The sequence below is a fragment of the Urocitellus parryii genome, chromosome 3, assembly GCF_045843805.1.
Source record: "Urocitellus parryii isolate mUroPar1 chromosome 3, mUroPar1.hap1, whole genome shotgun sequence".
Lineage (NCBI taxonomy): Eukaryota > Metazoa > Chordata > Mammalia > Rodentia > Sciuridae > Urocitellus > Urocitellus parryii.
In genome coordinates, this window is record NC_135533.1 from 183,778,847 (window position 1) to 183,805,419 (window position 26,573).

A 26,573-nucleotide genomic window follows, 5' to 3' on the forward strand; every position below is an offset into this window, starting at 1 on the left:
CTATGTCCAAAGTAGATTACTAAAACAACTTCACCTGTTTCTCTTTTTCAAGTGGCCAGCTAGAGTGCTGGTCTGGAAAGCGGGTCCAGTGCAATCCAGCACGTCGGTTTCCTTCTCCCAGAGGGCAGGCCGGGAGGCAGGTCCACTGGGAGAACGTTCTGGGTGCCCTATATGTGTCATTGTTGTTATTATCTTGCTGAAACTCTCTCGCAAGCACTTGGGGACAGGTAGTCAAATCCGATCAGGATCTTCCCATAACTTTCAAATACAATCAGCATAGAGACAAAGAGGTTGAGCAATTTGCACTTTCTCCTTTGATGAAAAGCTGAGCAATTTGCTTATGAGGCGAAAGAGAGTCTGATGAGGGAATCCTGTTCATTTATTTAACAGGTATTTATTAACCACCTGCAGGGTGGAAGATACTGTCCTAGATGTTAATGACACTGCAGAAAGCAAGACGGATCCAGAGCAGTCTCATTCTCAGAGCTTATATTCTAGAAGGGAGATAGGCCAATAAACCCAGAAAGTGACAAAATATGATAAAGAAAATAAAACAGGATGGTGGGTCATGCTGTAGGATACTGTACAGCAAGGGGAAAAAAAATGAACTCCTGCTGCATACACCAAACACGGGGGACTCTTACATCATATTGAGTGAACAAAAGTCAGACACATAGAGAATATATGGTATAGTTTGATTTGTCTTTAGTTCAAGAGCAGGATGAACTGAGCTCTAAGAAGACATCTATTGCCACATAATATATAACCACTAGACTTATCAGCTTAAACAATGAGCATTGTCATCTCACAGGTCACTGTGGGTCAGGAGTCTGGTGCTAACTTAGCGGGATGGTCCTGGCTCAGCATCTTGCATAAAGTTGCAGTCAAAGAGCCAGTGAGGGTCCTACTCATCTGAAGATTGAGGGGGACTTGACAATCTGCAGCCACAGAAAAATGGGTTTTAGGAAACATATCCAACTGTATTTTCTGAGAAGCTGAACTTTAAGCTGAGCTCTTGTAAGCAGAGTCAGGCATGTGAAGATCAAGGGCAAATTATGGAAAACAGAGAGAACAGTGTGCCTGGCAGCATCTCAAGATGACCATCAGAAAGCCATTAGGCCTGATTTTAGCAAGGAACAGTTACTCTGCTGAATGGTGTGTGCTGGCCGCTGTGGACTAACCTCATAGTATTCTCTAGCAGGGGTGAAAATGAAGGAGTCCTTAAAGGCACTCACCAGCGGAGAGGCACTGGCTGGTTGGTGGACGAGTCTGTGGCTCTGCCTCTGGGTTCCTACATACATTTTTTGCAAGACTGTCAATCAGGCTGCTCCAAGGAGGCACACAGCAGGCACGTGCTTGTTCAAAGTGCTAGAAAGACACACGGTTGTCTTAGGCGAAGGCAGGAAGAAAGGGTTCTTGTGCCTCGGAGTGTATCAGCCTGGACCATCAACAGGAGCTTTGTGCTGTCCCACAGGATTCTCCTTTGGTGCGTCAGCCTGGCCCAGGCTATTTTTACCCCTCTCGTGGGGTCTGTGTGCTGGTCTTTCGAGAGGAGATACCCTCCTTTCAAACAAAGCATGTTTTCATCCCAGAGAAGAGCTTGGTGGTTGCCTCTGGCATTTGATTTCAGTGTGACAGAATGAAACTGCTTCGTTTCTCTCTGAAGGCAGCAGCAGCAGCCAGTAGCTGTTAGGAGGATGCTACACACTGGGCCCGGCCTGTTTCAGAGCAGAGCCGGGGAAAGAAGGCTCCTTGGATAAAAGATGACATTGAACCAACCCTCTCTTCTCAGGCCACGTGCGTCCGTCTCTGTATGCACCCTTTATGCTTGGTTTTGAGCTTTCCTGGGAGAAAGAACATAGTTTAAATGCTTCATCAGAATCCAGACACGGTCCAGCTTTGGGGAAGGAAAATCCCTCCAAATAGGGAGTTAGTGTGCTGCAGTTTGCAATTAAATTCAAGCGAGCAGTTGACAACTTTCCAATTCCTAAGTATAGTTGTTCCGTTTCCAGCAAATCCCTGGGTTCCTTCATTCTTCTGGGGGACAGATCCCACGCATGCCCATTTCAATAGAATGTTAAAGGTGCAAAGAGTTATTTATCCATGTGATTCTGGACTATAAATGTGTCTGGAGGTTTTGAACCTATGGGTATTGAGTGTACTGACTTGGGAGCCAGCGCTTCCTCAGGTTTCTCCCAGGAGCTGAAGAAACTCGAGGCATCCTACCACTGCTTGTGTGGTCCTGGGCACCATGCTTTATGTCCTGGGCTTTCAGGGAATGTGTGTGCTCCATAATGTCTGGGGTTCCTTGCTACTCAGATGGGGAATGGCTTCATACCCCCTTAGCTACCAAGATGAGGTGAGACAGATCAGCCAGTCAGGCACCTAGAGGAAATGATGGGACTGTCTCAAAGAGGTCCTTGGACAAATATTTGAGAGGGGAACATGACCACCCGTCCAGTGAGATGAGGGCTCGCTGTGATATTATGATAAATCACTCACGTTCATGATCTCACAATGGGGTACTTTCCAGTTCACTGTGCCACGTGGTCATACGACAGGGACATTAGGAAGTGTTGAGAACAGGGCCTGACCCCCACTATTCCTCTCCTCTGTCATGTGAAGTTTCTGTTTCCAGGCCACAGGCTCTGCACTCCAGGACACCAGGCGGGGCACCGAATAGCTGTGCAGATTGCATGCTGCACAGAGCCACCAGCCAATGGGACAAATGAGGCTGACATCCAATCAACACTAGGCCAGGGGTCAGCTAACCGTAGAGAGGTGTCTGAGTTTGGATATTGGCATAAAGACAGGAGGCAACTTTGAGCAATGGGTAAGAGAACAGGCTCTGGAAACAGCCTCAATCAATTCATGTCTCCAAGTAGTTATGTGACCTAGGATAAGCCCTTCGGCTTTGTTCCCATGTGCTACCTCTCATATGGGGTGAGAGGTAGCACATGCAAGTGCTTTACCTGGCACAGGCCTGGCACAGGGTAGGAGATGAATGAAACTTTAGCTCTTAGGTGTTGAGGGTGAGAAGTGCTAATGGCTCTTCTCGGGATTCTAACCAGGAAGACACTAGGTTTGTTGTTGTTGTTGGCAGAGCCAAGTCCCTCCACGGGGAGTCCTGGTGCCTCCTTCCAGGTTCACACTGAAGTCCTATGTGTGGGAAGATGGCCAGCTCCTGAGTCACTGTCTTGGAGATAGCCAGAGCCAGCACAGGAGCCTGTGTGCTGTCTAGAGCAACAGCCCTGCCCCCTGGTTACTGTGGTCCAGAGGGTGGGAGGCTCTTGCTGATCACCTTGCCTCTCGAGATGGCCTTGCCCCTGGAAGTGTCCTTCCTCCAAGCCCAGCAGTTCCCTGACAAGATGAAAGATGTGACACAAATTTTTGTTTTAGGAACCCTGGTAGGACTACGGGCAGGGAAGGGGGGCGCGCTTTTCCTCCGAGCAGTTCCCTTGTAGGTGTCTTCCTCAGAGGGCCACTTGCTCTGCACGTAGCCATGGAACTGCAAGGATGCTGGCCTTTCAGATCACATCTGTTCTCCTCCAGGTTGACACAGAAGTAGACATTCATGAAGGTTACCTCCAAACTGAGTACAGCATCTGGACAAAACTCAGTTCCCTCAACCTTCTGGAATAGTCACCTCTGTCCAGAGTGCATTTAACACCTCTCTCTCTCTCTCTCTCTCTCTCTCTCTCTCTCTCTCTCTCTCTCCTCTCTCTCTCTCTCTCTCTCTCTCTCTCTCTCTCTCTCTCTCTCTCTCTCTCTCTCTCTCTCTCTCTCTCTCTCTCTCTCCTTCTAGCAACTCTGAGACTTTCCCAGAGGGAAAAGCAAAGTATGTAAACTTGTTCTGCAGAAGACTTTCACCCTTGTTGGTCAAGAACAGTGTAGTTCTAGGTGGCTGAGTGCTCTGGAGTGCACAGAGCTATTTAGCAGGACTGAGGGCAGAGGGAACCTGAGAACAGACTGTCCCTAGAAGCAAAATGTTTGAGTCAGCCGATCACATTCCCAGTGAGGCCCAGGGGCACAGTGCAGTGAGCTGTCCAGAAGACGGCAGGCTTCCTAGGAAAGATACATCTCGTGGGACCAAGAGACTGCAGTGACCCAGGCTTCTTGCCCATAGAAATCCTGCCTAGATGTCAGGGCTGGGTTGAAATGCCTCTTCTTCATGGATCTGCCCTTGATTCCCTCCTGGCTACACCTAAGCTTTCCTTCTGAGCTCCCTCATGCCTTGCTGGTTCTACTCCTGTGTCTGTGTGAGCAGAGATATCATAGAAGACAGGGCCTAACTTGGTTCAAGTCAGACTCAATCACAGGTTCTCACCATGACATCAGGCCTAGCTTATCTGAGCCTTGTATCCCTCATCTGTCAAATAAGAATAATACCTTACCAAGAAGTTTGAGAGAGTGAGTATAGGGTATGTTCAACACTTGGCATTTAATAGATGGTAGTTATCTTTTGGTATTTACTTTTGGTATAAAATAAGCTCTTTAAAATAGAGTATTATTCATCTTATCCCTAGCACCTGGCCCAATGCCTGAGAGATAAGTAGCACGGGATGTGGCACACAGTAGCAGTTCAAATGTTTATTTGAATTAAATGAATTACTTTCAGTATAAAGTTATTTTTCAATTTCTTGTGTTTTATTTACCATTCCCTAAATAGCCCTTTTTCTTTTTTAAACTTTTGTAGTTATTTAATGAAAAGAGCTGGAGAAGACACTTACCAAAGTGAAGCAGACTACTCCATGTGATACATAAGCTCCTGGAAATCTTCACTTCTTTCCAGCTTACATCTGACTGATGATCTCAGGATAGACTGGCATAGATAATCCATCAAATATATGGTTTTTTTTTTCTTCCAGATTCTTAGAATTTGCACCAGGTATACCCCAGAACAAGACACCATGACTTTTTCAGATGGCCTTACCCTAAATCGAACTCAGATGCACAATGCTGGATTTGGTCCTCTGACTGATCTTGTGTTCACCTTTGCCAACCAGCTCCTGCCTTTGGAAATGGATGACACAGAAACAGGCCTTCTCAGTGCCATCTGCTTAATCTGTGGAGGTACCAACTACCTAGAAAATGCTCATGAGATTCCATGAATAATAACTTACGATTTATGGGAAACCCCGCATCCCCATTTTGCATGGGGAACAGCCTGTGAATCAAGCATTCATGCTTGGGTTTGTTGTATTTGTTCCACGTTGTGATAAATTACATAACAGTGTTTGGGATCCTTCTGCTTTGAGAGAAATGCCAAAAGGCTATTTCTCCAATTGCCACAGTACTTTTTAAAGGGAAGATCGACGATTGTAAAATAGATTACTTAGGGACATTTTAATGATGACCCAAGGGACTTGCATGTTCTGTTTGTTAATATAGTGGCTGGGAATACAAGTTATTGCTTGGGCTCCTCCATCCTTGGAGGACTCAAAAAAATATGGCATTCTTCTTTGTAGTGACCCCTGCTGGCTCAGGAGGCTTAATCTCAAGTGGTTAGAAAGTAATGGCTTTAATAAGGGGCAGATTTACCTTGCTTTTCTAACCATAAGGCTCAAGGTTCAGTTCAGTAGTGACATCTCCTGGTCATGAGAAGTAATTCTTTCCCTGGGACGAAAGCAACCAAGGCATCCAATGTGCTTCTGACAGAGTGGGACAATTTTTAAGAATCACTTTTTAAAGCAGATGCCTATGTATTCAAATAAATGTGATTGAATCATCAAATTAATTAAGTCATAATACAGTAAGAACAGGAAGCGAGGAAGAGGGGAAATGGGCAGGAATCCTCTAGACTGCAAAATATATAACCCTTTCCATTCCTGATATTGTTTAATACTCTTTTCCTGGTATCTAGACCGCCAGGACCTTGAGGAACCAACAAAAGTAGATAAACTACAAGAACCATTGCTGGAAGCACTAAAAATTTACATCAGAAAAAGACGACCCAGCAAGCCTCACATGTTTCCAAAGATCTTAATGAAAATCACAGATCTCCGTAGCATCAGTGCTAAAGGTATGCCTTCCGTGCTGTACTGGAGTCACCAAGTGGAACTGAGGGCCTTACCAGGTGGCATTGTTTCTTGAAACTCCATGTTTTAATTCAGGATGTTTAGTAGCCACTTTTTTTAAAAATTTTTATTATTTGTTTTTAGTTGTAGGTGGATATAATACCTTTATTTTTATTTATTTATTTTCATGTGGTGCTGAGGATTGAACCCAGTGCCTCACCCATGCTAAGCAAATGCTGTACCACTGAGCCACAACCCCAGCCTCTAGTAGCCACTTTTTAAAAAGTTTTAGAACTTATCTCTCATTGAAATCAAAAAGAATTAAGTTCTTTTTTTCTCTCTCCCTCTCTCTCTCTCTCTCACACACACACATCAAATCTTAACCTACTCAATTCATAAGCTCCTTCTAAGAAGTTTCTTCAGTGAGACATGTTAATATCTAGCATAGAATTTAGAAGAAAAAAAATACATACCAGTTCCCAGTGATCTTAATAGATCATTGAGAGTTTTAAAATTTGCATGACTAATTAGAAAAACGTTGTTTTCAAGAGACTGTGCCATATAACAGCCTTTTTAATTTTCTGGTTTTATACCTTTCACTCCAACTTTCATGTCTGGTTTATATAAACTTGATATCCATTTCCCTGAACATCTGAACCCCAAGATAATTGAACAGAACTTAGGGAAATTGTTACTGGTTAAGCGTTTCTGTGTTTCTTCATCGTTGTACCCATAGCTCTCCTGTGCATAGGCAGATATACTTTGCACACTTCTAAGCAAAGGAATTCTTGCCTTCCTAAAGGCTATATTCTTTATTTGTCATTTTCAATTTTTGCGGCTACTGGAGCAATTCTAGAAGTACCTAGAGCCATACCACAATTGTTAAGAGTAGGGTTTTTCTATATAAAGAGGTCACTCGGCAACTATACCTCCTACCAGTTGTGCTTTGATTTGTCGGGCTTCTTTCCCTTTTGCATCCTCTATACCTGGAGACCTTGCCAGGCCAAGGAATAAACCCTGCATGTCAGAGTGCTTAAAACCACAGTGAATTGGCTTGGTTCAATTTTCAAGCTCCTAAGAGGTTTCCGAAATGAGAGATTCTAAGTTCATCCCTAACATGGGATTAAGAAGCAAAAGACAGATTCCAGTGCTTGAAAAATGGAATTATGAATATATCCTTATTTCTTTAAATGAGAGTGTTAAACTATCATTTTCTAGAGATAGGCAGGCCAGTGAAACATAATAGAAATTTATTGTGATTATGGAAATACTCCACAATGCGCACTAATAGTGTGGTTACTGGACACATGGTTCTCAAGCATCAAAATGTAACTAATTCCACTGAGGTACTGTTTTTCTAATCTTTATTTAATGGATTTGTTTAACTACCCACTCATGGCTATCGGCTTTTGGATGGGTATTACAACCCTAGATTAAGTTATTGAAAACCACCACACATTGATTACTCAAGTCAATTTCTCCAGTTGTGGATAGTTGGCATTCTTTCAACTGTCTCGTTTTTAAGATAGTCTCATCTTTTATTGGGAACGTACCTTTGTGAATTACGCTTTCTCCTGAAACTGACTGAAGCATTGGAACTATCAAAGTAAACATGTCACTACATCTCTGCTGCTTTTCTGTAAAGCAAACATGTTTTACTGTTGTAAAATTAGGATAGCCTCTGGGAGGTATTGCCTGCACAATATTCTGTTTTCAAGAGGAGCAATAGTATCAGCTACTGTGGCCATAAACTCAGGCTTTCTGTCAGCCCACTGTGCCGTGAGCTCGTTAAGAACCTAGTCTGCAGATAAGCATGGTGGCACATGCCTGTAATCCCAGCAGCATGGGAAGCTGTGAGCAAGTTCAAGGCCAGCCTCAGCAACTTATTGAGGATCCAAGCAACTATCTCAAAATTTAAAATAAGACTGGGGATGTAGCTCAGTGATAAAGTGCCTTTGGGTTACATCTCCAGAGCCACACCCCCAAAGAACCCAGTGGGCGTCAAACTACAGAACGCATTAACATCACTTCTGCTGGATGATATTCCCAAATGTACTCATGTCTGTATTTGAGAACTACAGTAACGGATGCATCATTTTCAACAAAGATAAAAGCCACTGCTCTATTTTATAACACCTTCCTTAGTCTGAGGAAACACCCTTGTTAAAGTTGATGAAAAGTTGGTCCCTTTTTAATCTACTGTGAGCCCTTATCTTAACCAGATTTCTGTTATCTCTTTTGAAAAGGTGCAGAACGTGTAATTACATTGAAAATGGAAATTCCTGGATCAATGCCACCTCTTATTCAGGAAATGCTGGAGAATTCTGAAGGACATGAACCCTTGACCCCAAGTTCAAGTGGGAACACAGCAGAGCACAGTCCCAGTATTTCACCCAGCTCAGTGGAAAACAGTGGGGTCAGTCAGTCACCACTGGTGCAATAAGACATTTCCCAGCTACTTCAAACATTCCTCAGTACCTTCAGTTCCGGGATTTAAAATGCAAGGAAAAACATTTTTACTGCTGCTTAGTTTTTGGACTGAAAATATATTAAAATTCAAGAAGGACCAAGAAGTTTCGTATGTATCAATATGTATACTCCTCACTGTGTAACTTACCTAGAAATACAGACTTTTCAAATTCTAAAAATCAGCCATTTCATGCAACCAGAAACTAACTAAAAGCTTCTATTTTCCTCTTTGAACAGTCAAGATTGCATGGCAAAGACCCAGTCAAAATGAGTTAGCCCTGGTTAAGTTTCTGAGGACTTTGTACATACAGAAGTACGGCTCTGTTCTTTCTAAACTGTATGTTTGGTGCTTTCCTTTTGTCTTGCATACTCAGTAACCAAGACACCAAGGTTATGAAATAGACTACTGTACGTGTCCACCTAAGAAAGGTTCAAAAAGATCAGTGTCTTGCTTTCTTCATGGATAATCAAGACATCAAGGTAAGGAAATAGGACTATTGTACAGTATGACAAGATATTCTAATTTAGTTAGTATGGAAGCTTGTCCTTGCTCTTTTTGATGCTCTCAATTGCATCTTTTATTTCATGTTGCCCAGTAAAAGTATACAAAATTCACTGCACTAGCAGAAGAGAATTCTGTATCAGTGTAACTGCCAGTTCAGTTAATCAAATGTCATTTGTTCAACTGTTAATGTCACTTTAACTTAAAAGTGGTTTATTACTTGTTTAATGACAAATTCACAATAAAAACAAAACAAAAAAAATACATTTTTACAGTAATGATAGCCTTCAAGGCAAAAACACTTTTCAGTGTTAATAAGTTTTTGTTTACCTGTTTCACAAGCCATTAGGAAAATTTCATGGGATAATTAGGCTGGTCTACCACCTGGACCATGTAACTAGTGTCTTTCCTGATTCATGCCTGATATTGGGATTTTTTTTTCCAGTTTTTTTTTTCCAGTTTTTTTTTTTTTTTTTTTTTTTTTTTTTAATGCCAAGGGGCTAACATTAACTCCCAAAAGGCATGGGCATTGAATCTGCCTCCTTTGACCTTGTTCAATCACTATGAAGCAGAGTGAAAGCTGTGGTAGAGTGGTTAACAGATACAAGTGTCAGTTTATTAGTTCTCATTTAAGCACTAGTGGATTTTTTTTTTTATATTAGCAAGTCTGTGATGTACTTTCACTGGCTCTGTTTGTACATTGAGATTGTTTAACAATGCTTTCTATGTTCATATACTGTTTACCTTTTTCCATGGAGTCTCCTGGCAAAGAATAAAATATATTTATTTTAAAAGTGTGTGGGAGCTTTTACTATTTTTTATTCTTCAGTAAAGAGACAGAGAACACAGTTCCATTTTTAATGTTTAAATTTCATTTCAAAAAGCAGGTCTGTAGTCTGCAACCATGACAATTAAAATCTGTGCTAATGCACGATATTCTATAACAATCTACAAGCCAATCAGACAGTACATGACATTTCAATGAGTAAAAAAGAGCATAAAACTGTATGTGTAAGAACAAAATGTTAAAAGGCCTACCACAATAATAAAAAACCATCAATTACATCATCACATTAAAATAAGCCAGATGTACAAAAGTCTGAGACAGAAAAGACAAAAGGACAACACAAGGTATTTGTTAAAATGTTTGTGCTCTTTGGGCACTTAATTAAACATTGCAAAATCAACATCTTCTTCTTCATCAGACTCTGCAAAATATTTTACTTCTTTCCTCGCCCGACCGGTCCGTGGCAGAGAAGGTGGTTCAGAAGTAAAGTCTGAGGGGAAGATGTCCACATCTGAATCCTGGTCAAAAGATGTTTTCTTCGGTTTCTAGAATTTTGATTTAAAACCCAAGTTAAAAAAGAAAATAGTGTTAAAAACTATTACATCCACTCCACTTACATTTAAAAAGTATTACAAATAAAGGTGCTTTGAAAATCAGAATTGTAATGCTAAGCCTTAAAACCCATTTGGGAAGGAATAAAAGGATTAAATACAAAATTTGCCACCTTGGTAGTTTTCTATATTTAATATTGATTCTGAAAATAAATATTATATATTACCCAACAAATACGCATAATGCCCAAACTAGTAAAAGTTCAAACTTCCTTTTTGAGTATGTATCAAGAATACATGGGAGAAAAACATGATGTACAGTGTGTAAAACAGTTTATAAAAATATAGAAGAGTCACAGAAGACAACTGAATGAAAGAGGTAAAAAGTATCACAAAGTTACAAATGTACACAATTATATTTCTAAGTTCTAATAGGTAGAGAAAACAGGGTGGGGAGAAACATCTGATGTCATTCATTTACCTTTAAAAGAGTGTTTCTGGAAAAGGGTCAGTTAATTGAGAAAATTAGCCACAAATCTTTCAAGTTAAAAAGAAAGTATTTTTCAAATAAGATAACTACTACAGCTCAGTGGATGAAAAGGAAGATTCTAAGGAGGTTAATTAATAGGGCTAGTTTTTAGATAAGTGTGTTAATTATGTAAATTTATACTTTGTAATTATTCAACTGTATACAAGCCCCTTATTGATATGGTGCTAGGTTTCAAGATATTACAAGACAATAATAAGTCAACTAAATCAGTTAGAGATCAGCTTAAATAAGATGCATGGTTATGCACTAAAATAACATTTTTTATTACCTTGCTTGTTGTTTTAGATGTTTTCCTGCCAGGGTTATAGTCTCCTTCATTTTCTGAGCCAGAGGCTTTCCTTTTCTTTGCCCCTCGGCCTTTACCTTAAAATAATACAAAAGGTTTTTTCCTCCCAAGGGTAAATGCAACATAAAAACAAATGCAAAACATCATTTTTTAGGCATGTCCAATCGATGCAGCACTGTAATCTGATCTCCAAGAAGACATACACTTTGGTTTTTAATTCTGTTGTGTCAGTATGACTAAAAAATATTTCACAAATACATTTATTAAACTAGTGGGAAAATCCTGGAGACAAATTTTAATGACCAAGCCCCTGATAATAAAATACTGGCATTTTATGTATGTGGTCCTTGGGCCTGGGAAGGAAATCCCTTTCAAGAGTGCTTAAGTTACATATGATGGTAAAAACTTCTTTTAATTTCCAATTTGTTCTGGAACAATACTTTTAAATAAAATATAAAACATGAATTACTAAAAAACTAATAGCATGTTTAATTAACACAAGATGCTTATTCTCAATTATACTTATCACAGGTAAGTAAAACTGTAGATCCCACTTAGATTAGCAGTGTTAAAATAAATTCCCCACTATTAATTATAAAAAATAACATGTCAAATCCATATTTATTGTCAAACCTACACTCACTACATTCAACATTATTTTTAAACCTACGTAACCTCTTATTTTCATCATTGGAGGAAGAAAGAAAAATAAGTTGCACTTCTAAATCTTAAATACCATGATAGTTATGATCTACACTATACTGGTAAGAAAAGACAGCCTAAATAATCTTGGGATATCATAGTTGATCTCATTAATCAATGAAGTAGCTCTTCTAAATTTGTGAAGGTTTCAAACTGTGTATACCTTAAGTATTGACCTCCCCTGTCCCAGTCCATGATTCTTTTTTACACTTATATGCACCCTAGTTTCCCTGTAGTTTTATAGTCCTTACCAACCAATACTTAAACAAATACATTGATGAAAATATTCTTTAGTTTTATAAAAGGCTGAAGCACTTACTCTGAGTGTTATGCCTCACATATATATTCAGTCTCACATATATATTCAATATCTTTAAGGGCTTTCCATTCTGGAGGCAAAGAAAGGGTACCAGGAAGAACTGGCACTAGTTCCTTGTGTGGCCCCGAGTATAGCCATTTTGTTTTCTAGATAATTGAAGTGGGCTAGATCTAGGACTCTTAAGTGCTAAATCCCAATTTGCCTTTCTAATAACAACATTTAGTGAGTTAGGTGCAGAGGTCTTTAAACAATTCTTAGGAATTCTTAACTAACCTAGTTAAATCTCTGTTTTAATGGGTAAAACAAAGTGATGGGACTAATTGCTTTATTTCCTTTAGGCTCTAACTCAATACCGATTCTTAGACATACTGCTTATTGAGGAGGAAAGCAGCTTAAAATAAAATAGGCATCCAGACTCTCTAAAGCCAATAAAATAAATCAATCTTTTCCAGATGGCATATGTTAAAGGTTTATATGAAGATAAGCCTCACCTTTTGGTGCTGTAGTCTTCTTTGGAATGCCAAATTCTGAATCAGAATCAGAGTTCACAGTTTCTACTACTTTCTTCTGTTTGGGGGTTCTCTTGGGCTTAGGGCCTGTATCTGAAGATGGTTTTCCTATTAAGCAAATATCCATTTCATCGGTCATTGTAATATACTGATCAACAAAATAGCTGAAGTGAGTTCTGGAACAATGAAATTTCTTACTGCTGACAAAAAATGACCTAAATAACATGGTCTCTCTCTGCGTGATGCCAGTGTAAAGGCAAACAATTTCTTATAGACGACAACCTGCTTTTTATTTAATTATGTGTAATTTGCTTTTAAATAATTCAACTGAGATATTTTAAGGGCCATTAAAATGAATTAAACAATTTTAAATATAATATAGTCATGACAAAAAACTAACATCTGACAAATTATAATCCAAATACAACTACATGTTAAGTTCTAGTTTTGAAAATAAGTTAGAATGGGCAAAGAGCATTTTTTAAAAAAATATTTTTTTAGTCATAGATGGACACAATATCTTTATTTATGTATTTACTTTCATCTGGTGCTGAGGATCAAACCCAGTACCTCACAGGTTCAAGGCAAGCGCTCTACCACTGATTCACAGCCCCAGCCCAGAAAAGCACATTTTTATAGAATCCTCAAATATAATGAATAGAAAGGAAAAAAATACATGAAAATCCTAGATAAATAGACAACAGATAGAAGGTCTCTACTTTGTTGCATTTTGTTTTAAAAATAAAGTATATTTTTTAGCTTCATCTATAGTTCTTCATAAAAACTGATCATTAATTTTTACTTGTGTAGTAAAATCTAATTTGAAAATCTATGTATTGAATAGATAAATTAATTGCAGATTTTTTTATTAAAAATTAAAAATCAGTGCTGAGTCTATGGAAAATGTATTCCTAGTCTTAATCTAAGATGGTAGAGATAAGGTACCCTCACTAGACAACAGCAGGAGGAACTCCACTTCCCTTTTTTTCTTTTTTTTTTTTAAGATGGACACAATATCTTTATTTTATTTATTTTTATGTGGTACTGAGGATCGAACCCAGTGCCTCACATGTGTGAGGCTAGCGCTCTACAGCTCAGCTATAACCCCATCCAAGGAACTCTACTTCTTTATGGTGGTAGGAGCCAAAGACTATGGTTTTTCCCCACTTTGAATCCTAATGACTAAATCTACCACAAGAATCTTGAGGCTCCCTACAGTAGGAACAAAAATGTGACAAAGCTGGGTAACAGGGATTATGTTTTTATTCGGCAAGTCTTCCAAACCTGTAGTGCAGTCAAATTTTCAACACTATCAGACAAACATAGTTAATTATCTGAATATACAGGTTGCCTTTTTGCCATAAACAACTGGGATTACAGAATTTAACTTGTATAATAATACATGTAATTTAGGACTAATACAGAAAATCTCAGTGAGACATGATGTGTCTTCTTATTGAAATATTTTATGGGAATTATATTTTGGAAGAACACTAGAGGGAGAATTTGGAGGAACCAGTATAAAACATATATCCCAGAGTTTGATTACCTGAGAGGTAAGGGCACCAAGCTATTTACAGGCCAGAATAGTTGGGTCAATTACTTTCATAGTAATAGTTCAGTCACTGAACTAATACTTTCCTGCCTTCAACTAAGCATAGCTGAGGGCAGGAAAGTATTAATATGCCAGCACAACTGTAAAGAGAAATTCCTCCAGCAAAGAATGCATATGCTGGTCAATGGGTACTGAAGAGCTAAGGGCAACCGGATATGGGTATATAACCCAGTGTGGCTAGAGAAACTTTTATAGCCAATCAGTGTCACCACTGCCTTAATATATTCATAGTTTAAGTAGGGAGTTTTATAGTTATTCTGCTCCACTCGACACACAAGTAAATATAATGGTGTGGCATGGTGTAGATTTTTAAGATCCTTAGGTAACAGCCTGTATTGTTTATTTGTTGTTTTATACAGCATCTCAGTTAAATCTATCTTTCAAAGTACAGTATTGTCTTCCAAACACAAAAGACCAATACTGATCTCCTTCAAAGAGACCAAGGTATATACTTTGGTGCTAGAAACAGATTTATAAATCAACGTGGTGTTTCATGGATGATCTAAGGCTAAGAAGAAAATTACATGACTCACAGAGAAAAAGAGGATCCTAACTGAACTAACCAATCTGTCACATAAGGAGTAGAGGCAAGACTGACATAGATAAGAGAATCAGGCTACTAGAATAAGAGAAGATTTCAATCCACTTTAAAAAGCTAACAAGGAACTTTACCAGAAAACTACTTTTAGATATCAATGCATTCAATAATTATAACAGCTTTAAAATGTAGTCTTGTAAACATTTTAATAGTTGTCTCCCATTTTCTAAAATGAGAGATTCTCCTTATACTCATTTAAACTTTAACATTATTATAGTGACATCCTAGCACAAATAGTTCAAATTATATTAAATTTCATTTTACATCAATTATCCCTACATGGCTTATGCAATGTTTAACACAATCAAATAAAAGCACATACCCTTTTTAGCAGCTACTGTTTTACTTGGAACTTTATCTGTTTGCTTCAGACCAAATGATGGTGAAAAAACAGAAGCAGTATCTTCTTCATTACTGTCAAATTTAGCTGAATCTAAAAATTTCAAAGCTGTTTTTAGTAAAGAGATTCTATAAAGACCTCTGAGTAAACTTTGATTCTTTTAACTGATGACTTCTCTTTAGCTAGATAATTGATCTTGTAAGTTTCTATTTTGTGATCATATAATCCACAATACACAAACAGCTGAAAATAAAAAATATATCAATGTTATACCTCAAAAATATTAACTCTGCTGTGAAACAATACAGAAATGCATAGAGTAGTACCCCAAAACTAATCATTTAAAACCTAACTGACCAGTTAAAAATATATATACTGCTGATTTATTTTAAAATGATATATGAAAAACTCCATTGGTTATTTTAGTATCTAAACAAATAATACCACTAACCTTTCAGGAACATTAGTAATAATGTTCAAATATAAAAGAGTAGTAGGATTCCATATTTTTAAAATCAATAAATCACTGGAGATTAATTAAAAGGCATGCATGTAGACTTACCTTCAGTTAATTTTTATACACAAATTAGTATAATTAGCAATCAATTATTTCCTCCCTCAAACCATAGCAGGAATTTTAAAATAGCTACTTGGATTAAGTGAATATTTATACATAATGATTTTGACATGTTGTTAAAATGAACATCTATCTATACATATAAAACATGTACCAAATTTAGGTAATGTCTGTGTGTATTTAAATATACGTGTACTTAAAAATGTAAGACAGTGAATCAAGTAAGTAAAAATGTCACACATTAAGAAACAAGGGAATAAAAAAATACACCCTGCTTAAATTTGTTCCTCTGAAGGTTTTAGTTTCTTAGCTACTAGAATGTAGTAAAACAAATCTGCATCTATATTGGTACCCTGATAACTTCACAATGCCATGAAAATCAAGTTTTCATCTTCCAAAAATTTTTTTATATTTCTTTTCTCTCATTATTAAAACACTATATCAATACTCTATACATAAATAGTTTAGCATCTGTCTATCTATATTAAATGTTCTATAACACCTATTCTAACCAAATCAGTTGCAAATCACCTCAGGAAAAGTAAATAAACCTTAATATACTGAGAAAAATGTAAAAAAGTAGATCCCTACTCATAAATTATTCAGAAATTAAATCCTGACCTAATGATTTATCTACTGATTTCTCTCCAACCAAACACAGCAATAATAATTAACAATGAGATGTCTAAATGAGCATACCATCTTCTGACTTCTGAGAGTAGGAAGGAAATGAGAAGAGATTCCCAAAGTCCTGACTTTTTTTGTCATGTGAAGATTTTCTATTAGAAAGAAAATAAACACCACAAAGATGATATAATTAAAATGTCTGCTTTTAACCCTGACAAGTTATTGCTGGATTATTATCACAGAGTAAAACTTTTGTTCTTTCATTTCTTTTTCTGTTAAAGACAGGACCAAAAAACCTTTTTCACCAGTGTGCATACCTGTACACAAACTATGTTCATACACAGACACACACGGATAAATCAATAATTTAACATAAAATAAGAACTGAGCAATGGTTTAAAGTTATTCAAAATACCATTAAACAAAATTCTATGATTGATAGAAATAATCATTCCAGAATTTGACATCAGCAAATTATTAGCAAAGACCCAAGGAGAAAACAGAATCCCCCTTAGAGCAGGCAATAATCTCTTATCTTAGGCCACAGGTAGGCAATTATTTCAGAATTTGGTCAAGGCCAATTATTTTAAGTGAAAAACATACTTTATAAAACCTCAAATAGTTCACAAACTTTATATCTTGAATTTTAGTACTGACAGTCACTAAAAGCAAGGAAAAAAAAAGTTCAAGGCCAAATTCAGGGAAGAAACAAACTTCTCAATTTGAAAATTTTAGTAACCTTTCTCAGAATCAAGAGTTATCCAACAATATACCATGAGCCTCCTGTGTATTTTTGTTAAATAATATTTTACTGGAATAGCTATACTCAATTATTTACATAATGTTTATGGCTCTTGTCTCATTACACTGGCAGGAATGAGTAGCTATGACAGAATCCATATGGCCTGCAAAGCCTAAAATATTTACTGTTAGGCACTTTAGAGGAAGGAATGGCAAATTTTTTTCATAAACTACAGCAATAGCTATGAAATAGCTACAATATTAACAAGATTAATTCATGAAGAAAATCTTACCTAGAATCATAATTTCTTGGAACTCACTATAAGATCTTTGGCAAAAGCCTAAAACAACTATATCATATTATTAAACAGCAGCTGCTTCATTACTTACTCTGGAGTAGTTTTTGATTTGCCTGGAGAAAATGTATATTCATCTTTATCTAAACCATCTGAAGGAACAAATTCATCTTCCCCATCATTTGTTATGGGAGATGCTTTAACTTTCAATTCCTCTAAATCATTATTGTCATCATCATCATCAGCATCATCATCCTCTTCTTCAGAAAAATCAAATGTATACTTAGGTCTTTCAGCTACAAGAATAAAAAATAAATATTAGCCAGGCATGGTGGTACAGACCTGGAGTCCCAGCTTCTCCAGAGACTAAAGGAGAAGGATGGCTTGAGTCCAGCCTGGTCAACATAGTGAGATCCCATCTCAAAAACAGACAAAAGAATGTTAATTTAAATCCTAGCTTTATCCACATGAAATATTTTTAAATACACGAAGAAAAAGACAAGCATTAAGAGAACAAAAACTAACAATTTTGGCCTCAAAATGTTATAATCTGTCTTACACTTTTCTGGAGGGTACACAATGCTGCATATTAAAACAAACTGATAGGACTATTTGGTTAGGATGCTATTTGTTATACTTAAATATTACTCAAAAACAAAAAGTAGTCAAAAGGCCTTGTCGCCTATAACCACTGTACAAATTACTACTACTGTTTCCCATTTTCTGGGGTCACAAATGACAATTTTTGTAGTTCTTTAAAAAAATAGAAGTTTTTAATCTAAAGAGGCTAAGAGAAAACCTATCTTCAAAGTTCATTTTACCATGAAATAACAAAGACAGTAAATTTCAGATAAATGAAAAAGACAGGAAACAAAAAACCTCAATATGATAATAAAACAATAGTTTGATATAATGCAAAAAGATATCAAGTATGGGGAAAGACATTGGTATAATGTAAGCTAGTTTTATAATTTCTAGGTTTTATGGAATAAAATTTTTAAACATTTGTATGCTATGAAATTTTATATTTCATTTTTCATGTTTGGAAAAGCCTAAATACATTTTGAAGCACTTTATTAATTTTCATGTAACTTATGTTACCTCTGTTCTTTCACCTATATATATGTACATTAGGAAAAGAAATTCAATCACCTAATGATTAGAAAAATCAAAATTTCAAGGCCTGACATATAATTAAAAATATATCTACCAGAGTTACATAAACACAATGTTGCATCATTCATTTAAATAAATTAGGACTTACAAAATTTGAGAAGAACTGATAAAACAAGAAATACATCATATTTTAATTGAATACTTCAAGTTTATGTATATCCAGAAAGGATCAAGTCACATGCTTACAGGAATTTAAAATAACAAAATGGGATTCTATAGTTTAATCTTATCTCTGGGATTATCTAAGAGATCTATTGCATAGAATAAAATTCTTAAATTAGGAGGAAATTTTTCATGACACAAGTGGTAGAAAATAAAAACAAAAGCACAAAGGTCTTTTAATCCATCACTGGCTACTTCTAATGCACTTTTTTAAAAACCAAGTAGCTTAAAAAAGTTATGGAGGGAATATATCCCAAACTCTATAAGATTCAAGAAGAAAATATGATTTACTTTAGAAAAATGTGTGTCCAACTTTACTAGAAAAGATCATTCTAGAATTTTTTTTGTCTTACTATAACTTCTTTTGTCTTACTATAGCTTTAGCAACATAGCTAATACTAATAATTTCAAACTATATAATATACAAAAAATATGAAACATATCATTATACCAGCTGCTCTCCTAAGCAAAGAATCTCTTGGAATAACCACAGGTTCTGTTTCTTCCAAGTCACTTTCTGACTTGGATTCATCATCTGACCAAGGATTCCGTTTCTTCACTTTTTTTGCACCAGGTTTACCAGATGATGTAGGTGTTTTTCTAACCCTGGTACCTAAAAGCAAAAAAACAGTAATAAGATATACAGAAGTATTTATACAAATGTAATTAGTACAAATAAAAGTGCTATAATGAAAAGTTCATTATAAAATAATAAATGTTCATGAAAATTGAAAATATTACTTCAACTACTAGCAACTTCTTTTTTAAAAAAAAAAAAAAAAAAAGCACAACTTAAAAACTCCAGAAATACCCGGTACACATAATGTTCTCTGTGTGTATGTGGCATGCGCGCGCGCGCGCACACACACACACACACACACACACACACACACACACAATAATTTCTCACCAGGCTCCTTTTTCTCCTTTTTGGGTTTGGGACCTTTATTTACAGGAACTGATGAGGTCAGTGCCTCTTCTCCTGCACCTTCTACTGGTGTTCCACTGAATTCTTCATCAAATTCCACTTTCACTGCTGTGGTATCAAGATCACCCTACATATTAAAAAGAAAATTAAATCATAAATATATATATAAATTAACACTAAATATTTTAGAAATATACTTCCACTTAATAGAGAGCTTCTTTATATCAAGTGTGTTCTTTAAAAATGTGACCCTTGATGGAAATCAATATGGAGCTTCCCTAATACACTAAGAATGGAACCACTATAGACCCAGCTATATCACTCTCCTTGGTTTTTACTGAAAAGAATTAAAGTCGGCATTCTATAGTGATACATGCATGCCCATGATATAGTAGCACATTTCACACCAGCCTAGGTGCCTGTCTACATACGATTAGATAAAGAAAATGTGAAATAGACACTGGAATTTTTTACTCAGCCATAAAGAACAATGAAATTATGTCATTTGCAGAAAAAAAATGGATGCAACTTGAAAACATCATGTCAAGCAAAATAAGCTGAACTTAAAATGAAGTATTATATGTTTTCTCTCTCATGTAAAGGCTAGAGAGAAAAAAAGTAGGGACCAGGGGAGGAATCTAATAAAAATAGAAAGGAAACCAGTAGAGTAGAAGGAGACAAGGGGAGAGAGGAAAGGAAGGGAGAAAAAGGGAAAGTAGAAATGAAATTGACTAAATTATGTTGTATACATGTATGAATGTGTAATAACAAATCCCACTAATCTGTATTTAGTTGAGGCCCTAAAATATGACTATGATCAGATCATGTTTTACTTTATTTACCTGAAGCAAATGATATTGCTTACTAATCTAATTTTCTGGTACCTTCAATGAGATCACAGCTTATGCTTACAAGAAGTCAGCATCTGATAATCAAAGAACTTGCAAATAGCTAAGTACACTAAAAGGCACCTGCAAAGTAAGTTCCTATGGTCAAGGCTTATATAGACTAGAAAAGACATTCAAATTATTGAAAGAAAATAAGCAACACGTGTCATGCACTGCTAGGCACTATAAGGCAAAGTCCCCAACCCTAAGACTATGGGGGCAGAAGGATAGAAAAAGACTAATCATTATGACACAAATAACAAATACAGAAGGTAGTAACACAAGGTGGAAAGTGAGAAACTGCTGAATGCAGGGTCAGGGAAGGGTCCATAGAGAAGGCTTTCTGATTGAGTTCTGAAGGAATCATGTAAGTTTGCTAGGTGAGTAGTAAAGAGTATCCCTAGCAGAAGGCAAAGAGGCATGAAATACCACATTATGTTTGATCTATTGGGCTTTAAACACAGGAAATAGTCTACTGTGATTCAAGGAAAAGTGAGGAGAAAAAATAGCCTGGAGTATAAACATAAGAAGTCATGTAGATATTAAATCACTATATACCAGACTCTGTATGTAAGCAGTGGAGAGTCACTTACTTTTTAGAAATATCATTCTGGTGGTAAAAGACAAATCTAAAAGGAATAAAGTAAAAAAAAAAAAAAAAAAGCAGAAATCACAACTAACTAGAGACAGGGAGACTAGATAAGACCACCACTTTAAAGTACTCAGAGAAAACTTATATAATTCTAAAGCAGTATCAAAAGGTACCAAGGTAAGTATGTGGATTTTGGAATTACTTAATAGGCAGCCAGTAGTATTTATAGATTAAATGGGAAAACTCACATTTTTTGGTGGTTAGTGCTGGCAGCGAGTTAAGATACTAGGAGAAGGCACAGAGCAGGTTTTGAAATCAGAACAAGAGGTCCAGTTGTAGATGTGCTAAGTCTGAGGGGTTTGGGCATTCTAGTGGCTATGTAAGCCTAGCACTCCTGAAAATATCTCCTGGCTTAGGGACATAGATTTAAATCATCATTGAAAGTGGGAAAAGCTCTGAGCAAACATGTGGTTACTTAAGGAAAAGATGTATAAAATGGAGAAAAGAGTGCTGAGAACTGCAGCTAAAAACAAATGAAAAGAAGAAAACCCATTTTCTTATGGAGAAAGTCAAGTGTGTATGTGGTGATGAGAAAAGCAAGAGGAGAGTGGTAAAGACTTCAGTTTATCAGAAAAGAAGAGAGTGCCTACTCTAGTGTCACAATGTTCCTATGCTTCAAATACTAGCTCTGTACAGAAAATTCTCCAAACTCTAACTTAAGCTCTTAGTTCTAATTAGACCTATCCTCTTTTCCAAACTACTTATGTATCTACCTATATATACCTACATATGTAGTTAAATCAATTTATCTATCTATCTATACACTACATTTATATCCATATACAGGACCCCCCCCACCAACATACATACCTATATATCTACATATATATTTCTTGGACTCCAAAATATCAATCTGCCCACAAATATTAACCTAAACATATCGCACATCCTGTTTTCTCAGTCCTGAACTTTCTTTCCAATTTTTCCTTCTGGCTAACCCTGGCGATCCTGCTCAAGGACAAGTAAATGTCATTTTTTTTTTTAAGTCCTCAATAGCACCTATAAGTGCCAATTACATAGGATGTGCTTACTACTTAAAGGCAAAAATAAATAGATGAATATTAAAAGATAACTTAATTTGAAAGCCAAAACCCATTTTCTTCTATAAAAGTTCCTTAATTGGTCATGATATAGAAATTAAGTTTATATTTTAAAGCTAATAAGCTCTTTTGTGCTAAGATTTTAATTTAGAAAGTTGTTGAATGGAGTGCTGAATAATTCATGTAAAAAGTGAATTAAAACTGGGTGCAGGGGCATGCACCTATAGTCCCATGTACTTGGGAGACTGAGGATTGCTTGGGCTCAAGAGTGCAAGACCAGCCTGGGCTACATAGTAAGACACCCATCTTAAAAAAACAAAAAATCCTGAATTAAGCAGCTTTTCACATGTATGTGATCCTTGATCAATAATATATTGTTCTTTCCATGGATCAACTGCTCTCATAGAATTAGATTTCCTGATAACAACTAAAATATATTAGAAAAAAATAAAACATTATTAAGCTCATGGTAAAAATTAAAATGATATATACATTTACATAATATAGAAATAGACTAACTAATAAGCCAACACAAGAGATGTATTATACCTTCTTTTTCTTCAGTAACTTTTTGCTGGCATCTGCCTTCATAGCGGTAATTTCAGGAATTATTCTTCTCCCATAAGGTGAGGGCATTGTCTCTTCCAACTGAAGTTTCTTCACCTTAGGTTTGCCAACTTTACCTTTTATTGCTTTTCCAGACATTCCTGCCAGAATATCTTCTCGTTCTTGTGCTTCCACTTTCTGAAGTATAATTTTAAGGGGACAGGGGATGCATAAACAACTCCTTAGAAAATATAAAACACTACAGCATAAAAAATTAAAGTAAATTTTACTAAGAAATAAAGCTTGTCTTTCAATCTGAGATTGAGTAATGGGAAGGAAATGAAAGAAAGTGAGAAGACCTGAGTTGTAACCCCAATTCGCCTAACTCATTTTTAATACAAGGGGGTGGTAGTGACTAAATGACTAAAATGATCCCTTCCAATTCTAAGATCCTATATAGATTTATTATTATAGGACCAAGACCTCTGATGACCTGTATCATCAGAAGTCTGACAAATCACACAACGGCAATTCTATTAAGAAGTATAAAGCTATTTTCCATTGTTTTAGTCATAATAGTGGTTCATAAATGCAAAATCAGAAAGTATGAAAAATTAAAAGTCTCAAGATTCTTAGACTGAACTTATGAGGTTCTAAATAACAGTAAATGAGGACATAATCAAGATTAATGTCATATATTCTGTATTTTACAAAATTATTCTTTGAAATATTAACAAGCTTTGAAAGATACAAGGAAAATTGTATCTCTTGAAAGATATTTAAAGAGATATTTATAACAATAATTTAATTTAAAGAGATATTTATAACACAATAATTTAATAAACCAAAGACCTGGATTTTAACAGGTCTTGACACTCCTACTACTAATGTATACCCTTAATAAATAAATAATTTGGCCAGGTGCTGTAATGCACACCTATAATCCCAGCAGCTTGGGAGGCTGAGGCAGGAGGCACTAAGCAACACAAGTTCAAGCCAGCTTTAGCAAAAGCAAGGCACTAAGCAACTCAGTGAAACACCCTAATTAAAAAAAAAATATATATATATATATAAAATATATATATATAATATATATATAAAATATATATTATAAATATATATATAAATATATATATATAAAATATATGGGGCTGAAGATGTGGCTCAGTGGTCCAGTACTCCTGAGCTCAATCCACAGATAGATAGATTACATTGATAATTTGCAGAGCCATGTATGCACTAGGCATTAAAAATATCTGTGGGGCTGGGGATGTGGCTCAAGTGGTAGCGAGCTCGCCTGGCATGCGTGCGGCCCGGGTTCGATCCTCAGCACCACATACAAACAAAGATGTTGTGTCCACCGATAACTAAAAAATAAATATTAAAATTCTCTCTCTCGTGCTCTCTCTCTCTCTTAAAAAAAAAAAAAAATCTGTGATCCCCATTTTATGATGAGGGGCTCACTGGATAAATACTTGATCTTAACCATAATGATATAAGTCCTTTCTAAGCAAGTTACTTAAATTCTCTAGGGTCTGGATCCTTATCTGTATAATAGATTAATAATAATATTTTTCATTTAGGGTGGGGATAAGGTCACTTTGAGGACTACACAAAATTTAGCATATAATATTCAACTAATATAATGATTAGACTTTAAATGATACAGAAAGATATGAAATTTAAGTCTAAATTTTTTTAGATGCTTAAAGAATACTACATCTAGAATTTAAATAAGTTGTTTGGACCTACTTTGTTAATAATAATAAGATGAAGTGATGAATTAAAAGTGAAATGAACATTTTTTTTCCACTAAGGTTGCTTTGAATGTTGTCTTCAGTAATGAGGAAATTTATGGGAATAATCACTAAAAGTTTTCCGTTTTATTCTATTACTCACTGATCAAATACATTAATATTAATCAGGAGCAGTAAGTTTCCTTTTAACATAGACTTGCTTCATTTAAATGGATCCCCCCACAGTTCTGGGGATCCAACCTTGGGCCTCATACATGCTAGGCAAGTACTCTACATCTGAGATATATCCATGAGTTCAATATTAATTTTGTAATGTATAAACCAGCAGGAAAAATGTGACTTTAATTTTTAAAAAGTATAAGTAATGAACAATATTTAACAGGCATAAATCAAGGTATACTTATACTATAGCACTGAAAAGATCATTGAGGAAACTAGAATAGCACCACTAAACAATTCCAGAAATTCTATGAGGCATTCTAATTCTGACAAACTATAAAAATAAAACTACAGCATGTAGACAATAAATCAGTGAAACAATTAAAAAAAGTAATATATGAGTAACAAATTGTAGTTTACCTTTTGCTATTCTAAATCAGATGTTCAAATTGCTGCCATTAACTTAATTTTTAAAGTGGACAATTTTAGACAAGGTTTGCAATTTATATTTTTTTGTATAATTTTTTTCTTTTATTTATAAATTGGAATTCTACTTGGAGAAAACTAGAAAAAAAAATGTTTTTTTTTTTGTTATAAGTCTAAAAAGACTATTATTTCACTCCCAAAGTCAATTATATATACAATTATATGATCTTACCTCTTTCCAGGAAAACATTAAAATGACTCAATTAGTTGAATTAGAAGTCAGTTAAGAAATTTTAACTAATAGAAAGTATTAGAATTAATTTATTCTAAATTTCTAACATTTATATTCACACATAATAGAAATAACTTCTTTATAAATTTGTACCTCTATAGCTTAGCATAGAGCTAACTTAGCTTTTAAGTGAAACAGAGGTAAAGGAAATTCTGAGATAATTTTAGAAGTTTTCATTCTTATCTTACAAACATAGTTTTCCAAATATATTTTAATAGAGACTTAACATACATCTAGTTCTTCAACAAATGCTGCTAAATCTTCTTTCCAAAGATCTGAAGGAGATTTTCTTTTAAGATCATTGACCTCTCGTCCCTATAATAAAAAAGTAGTAGAGTTTGACATTCAATAACTTTCAAATGTATAAAGAGTAAATCAAAATACTTATATTTGGAAAAGGAAAAAAGATATGGGGAATACTGAAATAGTTTCAAATTATTTAACCCACAAAAGTTCATACTTTTGCATCTCTCTGTTTAATCAATTCTTCAACTTTTTCTTTAGTAAGAGACCACAGAGACATATTTAAAATATAATTAAAATCAGGGCCTGAAGGAGTTCCTGAATCAGAGGAACTATCATCATGCTGGTTTTGCGTTTCTTCCTCTTCTGCTGCCTGTAAAAAATAATAAACTTCATATTAAAGTCCTATATAATATCAAATGAGTGTTTAATTTATTGAATACTGACTTAAAAATTATACAAGCGCTACACCTTCAGGGTGGTAGGGTTATTCCAGATTATCTGCAAAATTACCTATAAACCTGTATTTCCTACAAAAAAAGTTTAAGGCCTGAGGATGTATGGCTCAGTGGTAGAGCACATACCTCGTATGTGTGAGGCTCTGGATTTGATCCCCAGTATCAGGAACAGAGAGGGTGGAAATTAAGATTTTCTAAAGATGCATAATAAAATCTTTAGAAGCAAAAGTATCTTCAGTTCCTATTCACCCATAAATCTGAGGAAAAATTAAATGCTTTCCCCAGAAACTGAGTCATGAATTAAGAAGACACTATCTTAAAAATTATTGAATAGAACTAATGTTTTATCATTGCATGTTGT

The 26,573-nt window shown here is 35.7% G+C and overlaps 2 protein-coding genes across 5 annotated transcripts in view; one reads left to right on the top strand and one right to left on the bottom strand.

Moving 5' to 3' along the window:
• Positions 1-9,441, top strand: part of Rarb (retinoic acid receptor beta) — a 163,954-nt gene extending 154,513 nt beyond the window's left edge. The window contains exons 6-8 of the mRNA XM_026406690.2: positions 4,869-5,073; positions 5,864-6,022; positions 8,264-9,441. Coding sequence (XP_026262475.1) covers positions 4,869-5,073; positions 5,864-6,022; positions 8,264-8,460 — 561 coding nt within the window. The 3' untranslated portion in view covers positions 8,461-9,441. The remainder of the gene's footprint in view (positions 1-4,868; positions 5,074-5,863; positions 6,023-8,263) is intronic.
• Positions 9,442-9,515: 74 nt separating this feature from the next.
• The window catches only part of Top2b (DNA topoisomerase II beta), a 58,223-nt gene continuing 41,165 nt past the window's right edge, over positions 9,516-26,573 (bottom strand). For 2 of the 4 annotated variants that reach the window (XM_026406665.2, XM_026406657.2), the window contains exons 26-36: positions 25,972-26,127; positions 25,743-25,826; positions 22,881-23,075; positions 19,735-19,879; positions 19,276-19,437; positions 17,581-17,782; positions 16,522-16,601; positions 15,228-15,338; positions 12,675-12,800; positions 11,145-11,239; positions 9,516-10,320 (exon numbers count right to left, since the gene is read on the bottom strand). In XM_026406665.2, the coding sequence (XP_026262450.1) occupies positions 10,153-10,320; positions 11,145-11,239; positions 12,675-12,800; positions 15,228-15,338; positions 16,522-16,601; positions 17,581-17,782; positions 19,276-19,437; positions 19,735-19,879; positions 22,881-23,075; positions 25,743-25,826; positions 25,972-26,127 (1,524 nt within the window). In that variant the 3' untranslated portion in view covers positions 9,516-10,152. The remainder of the gene's footprint in view (positions 10,321-11,144; positions 11,240-12,674; positions 12,801-15,227; positions 15,339-16,521; positions 16,602-17,580; positions 17,783-19,275; positions 19,438-19,734; positions 19,880-22,880; positions 23,076-25,742; positions 25,827-25,971; positions 26,128-26,573) is intronic. The other 2 variants (XM_026406673.2, XM_026406679.2) reach the window with 2 other exon arrangements.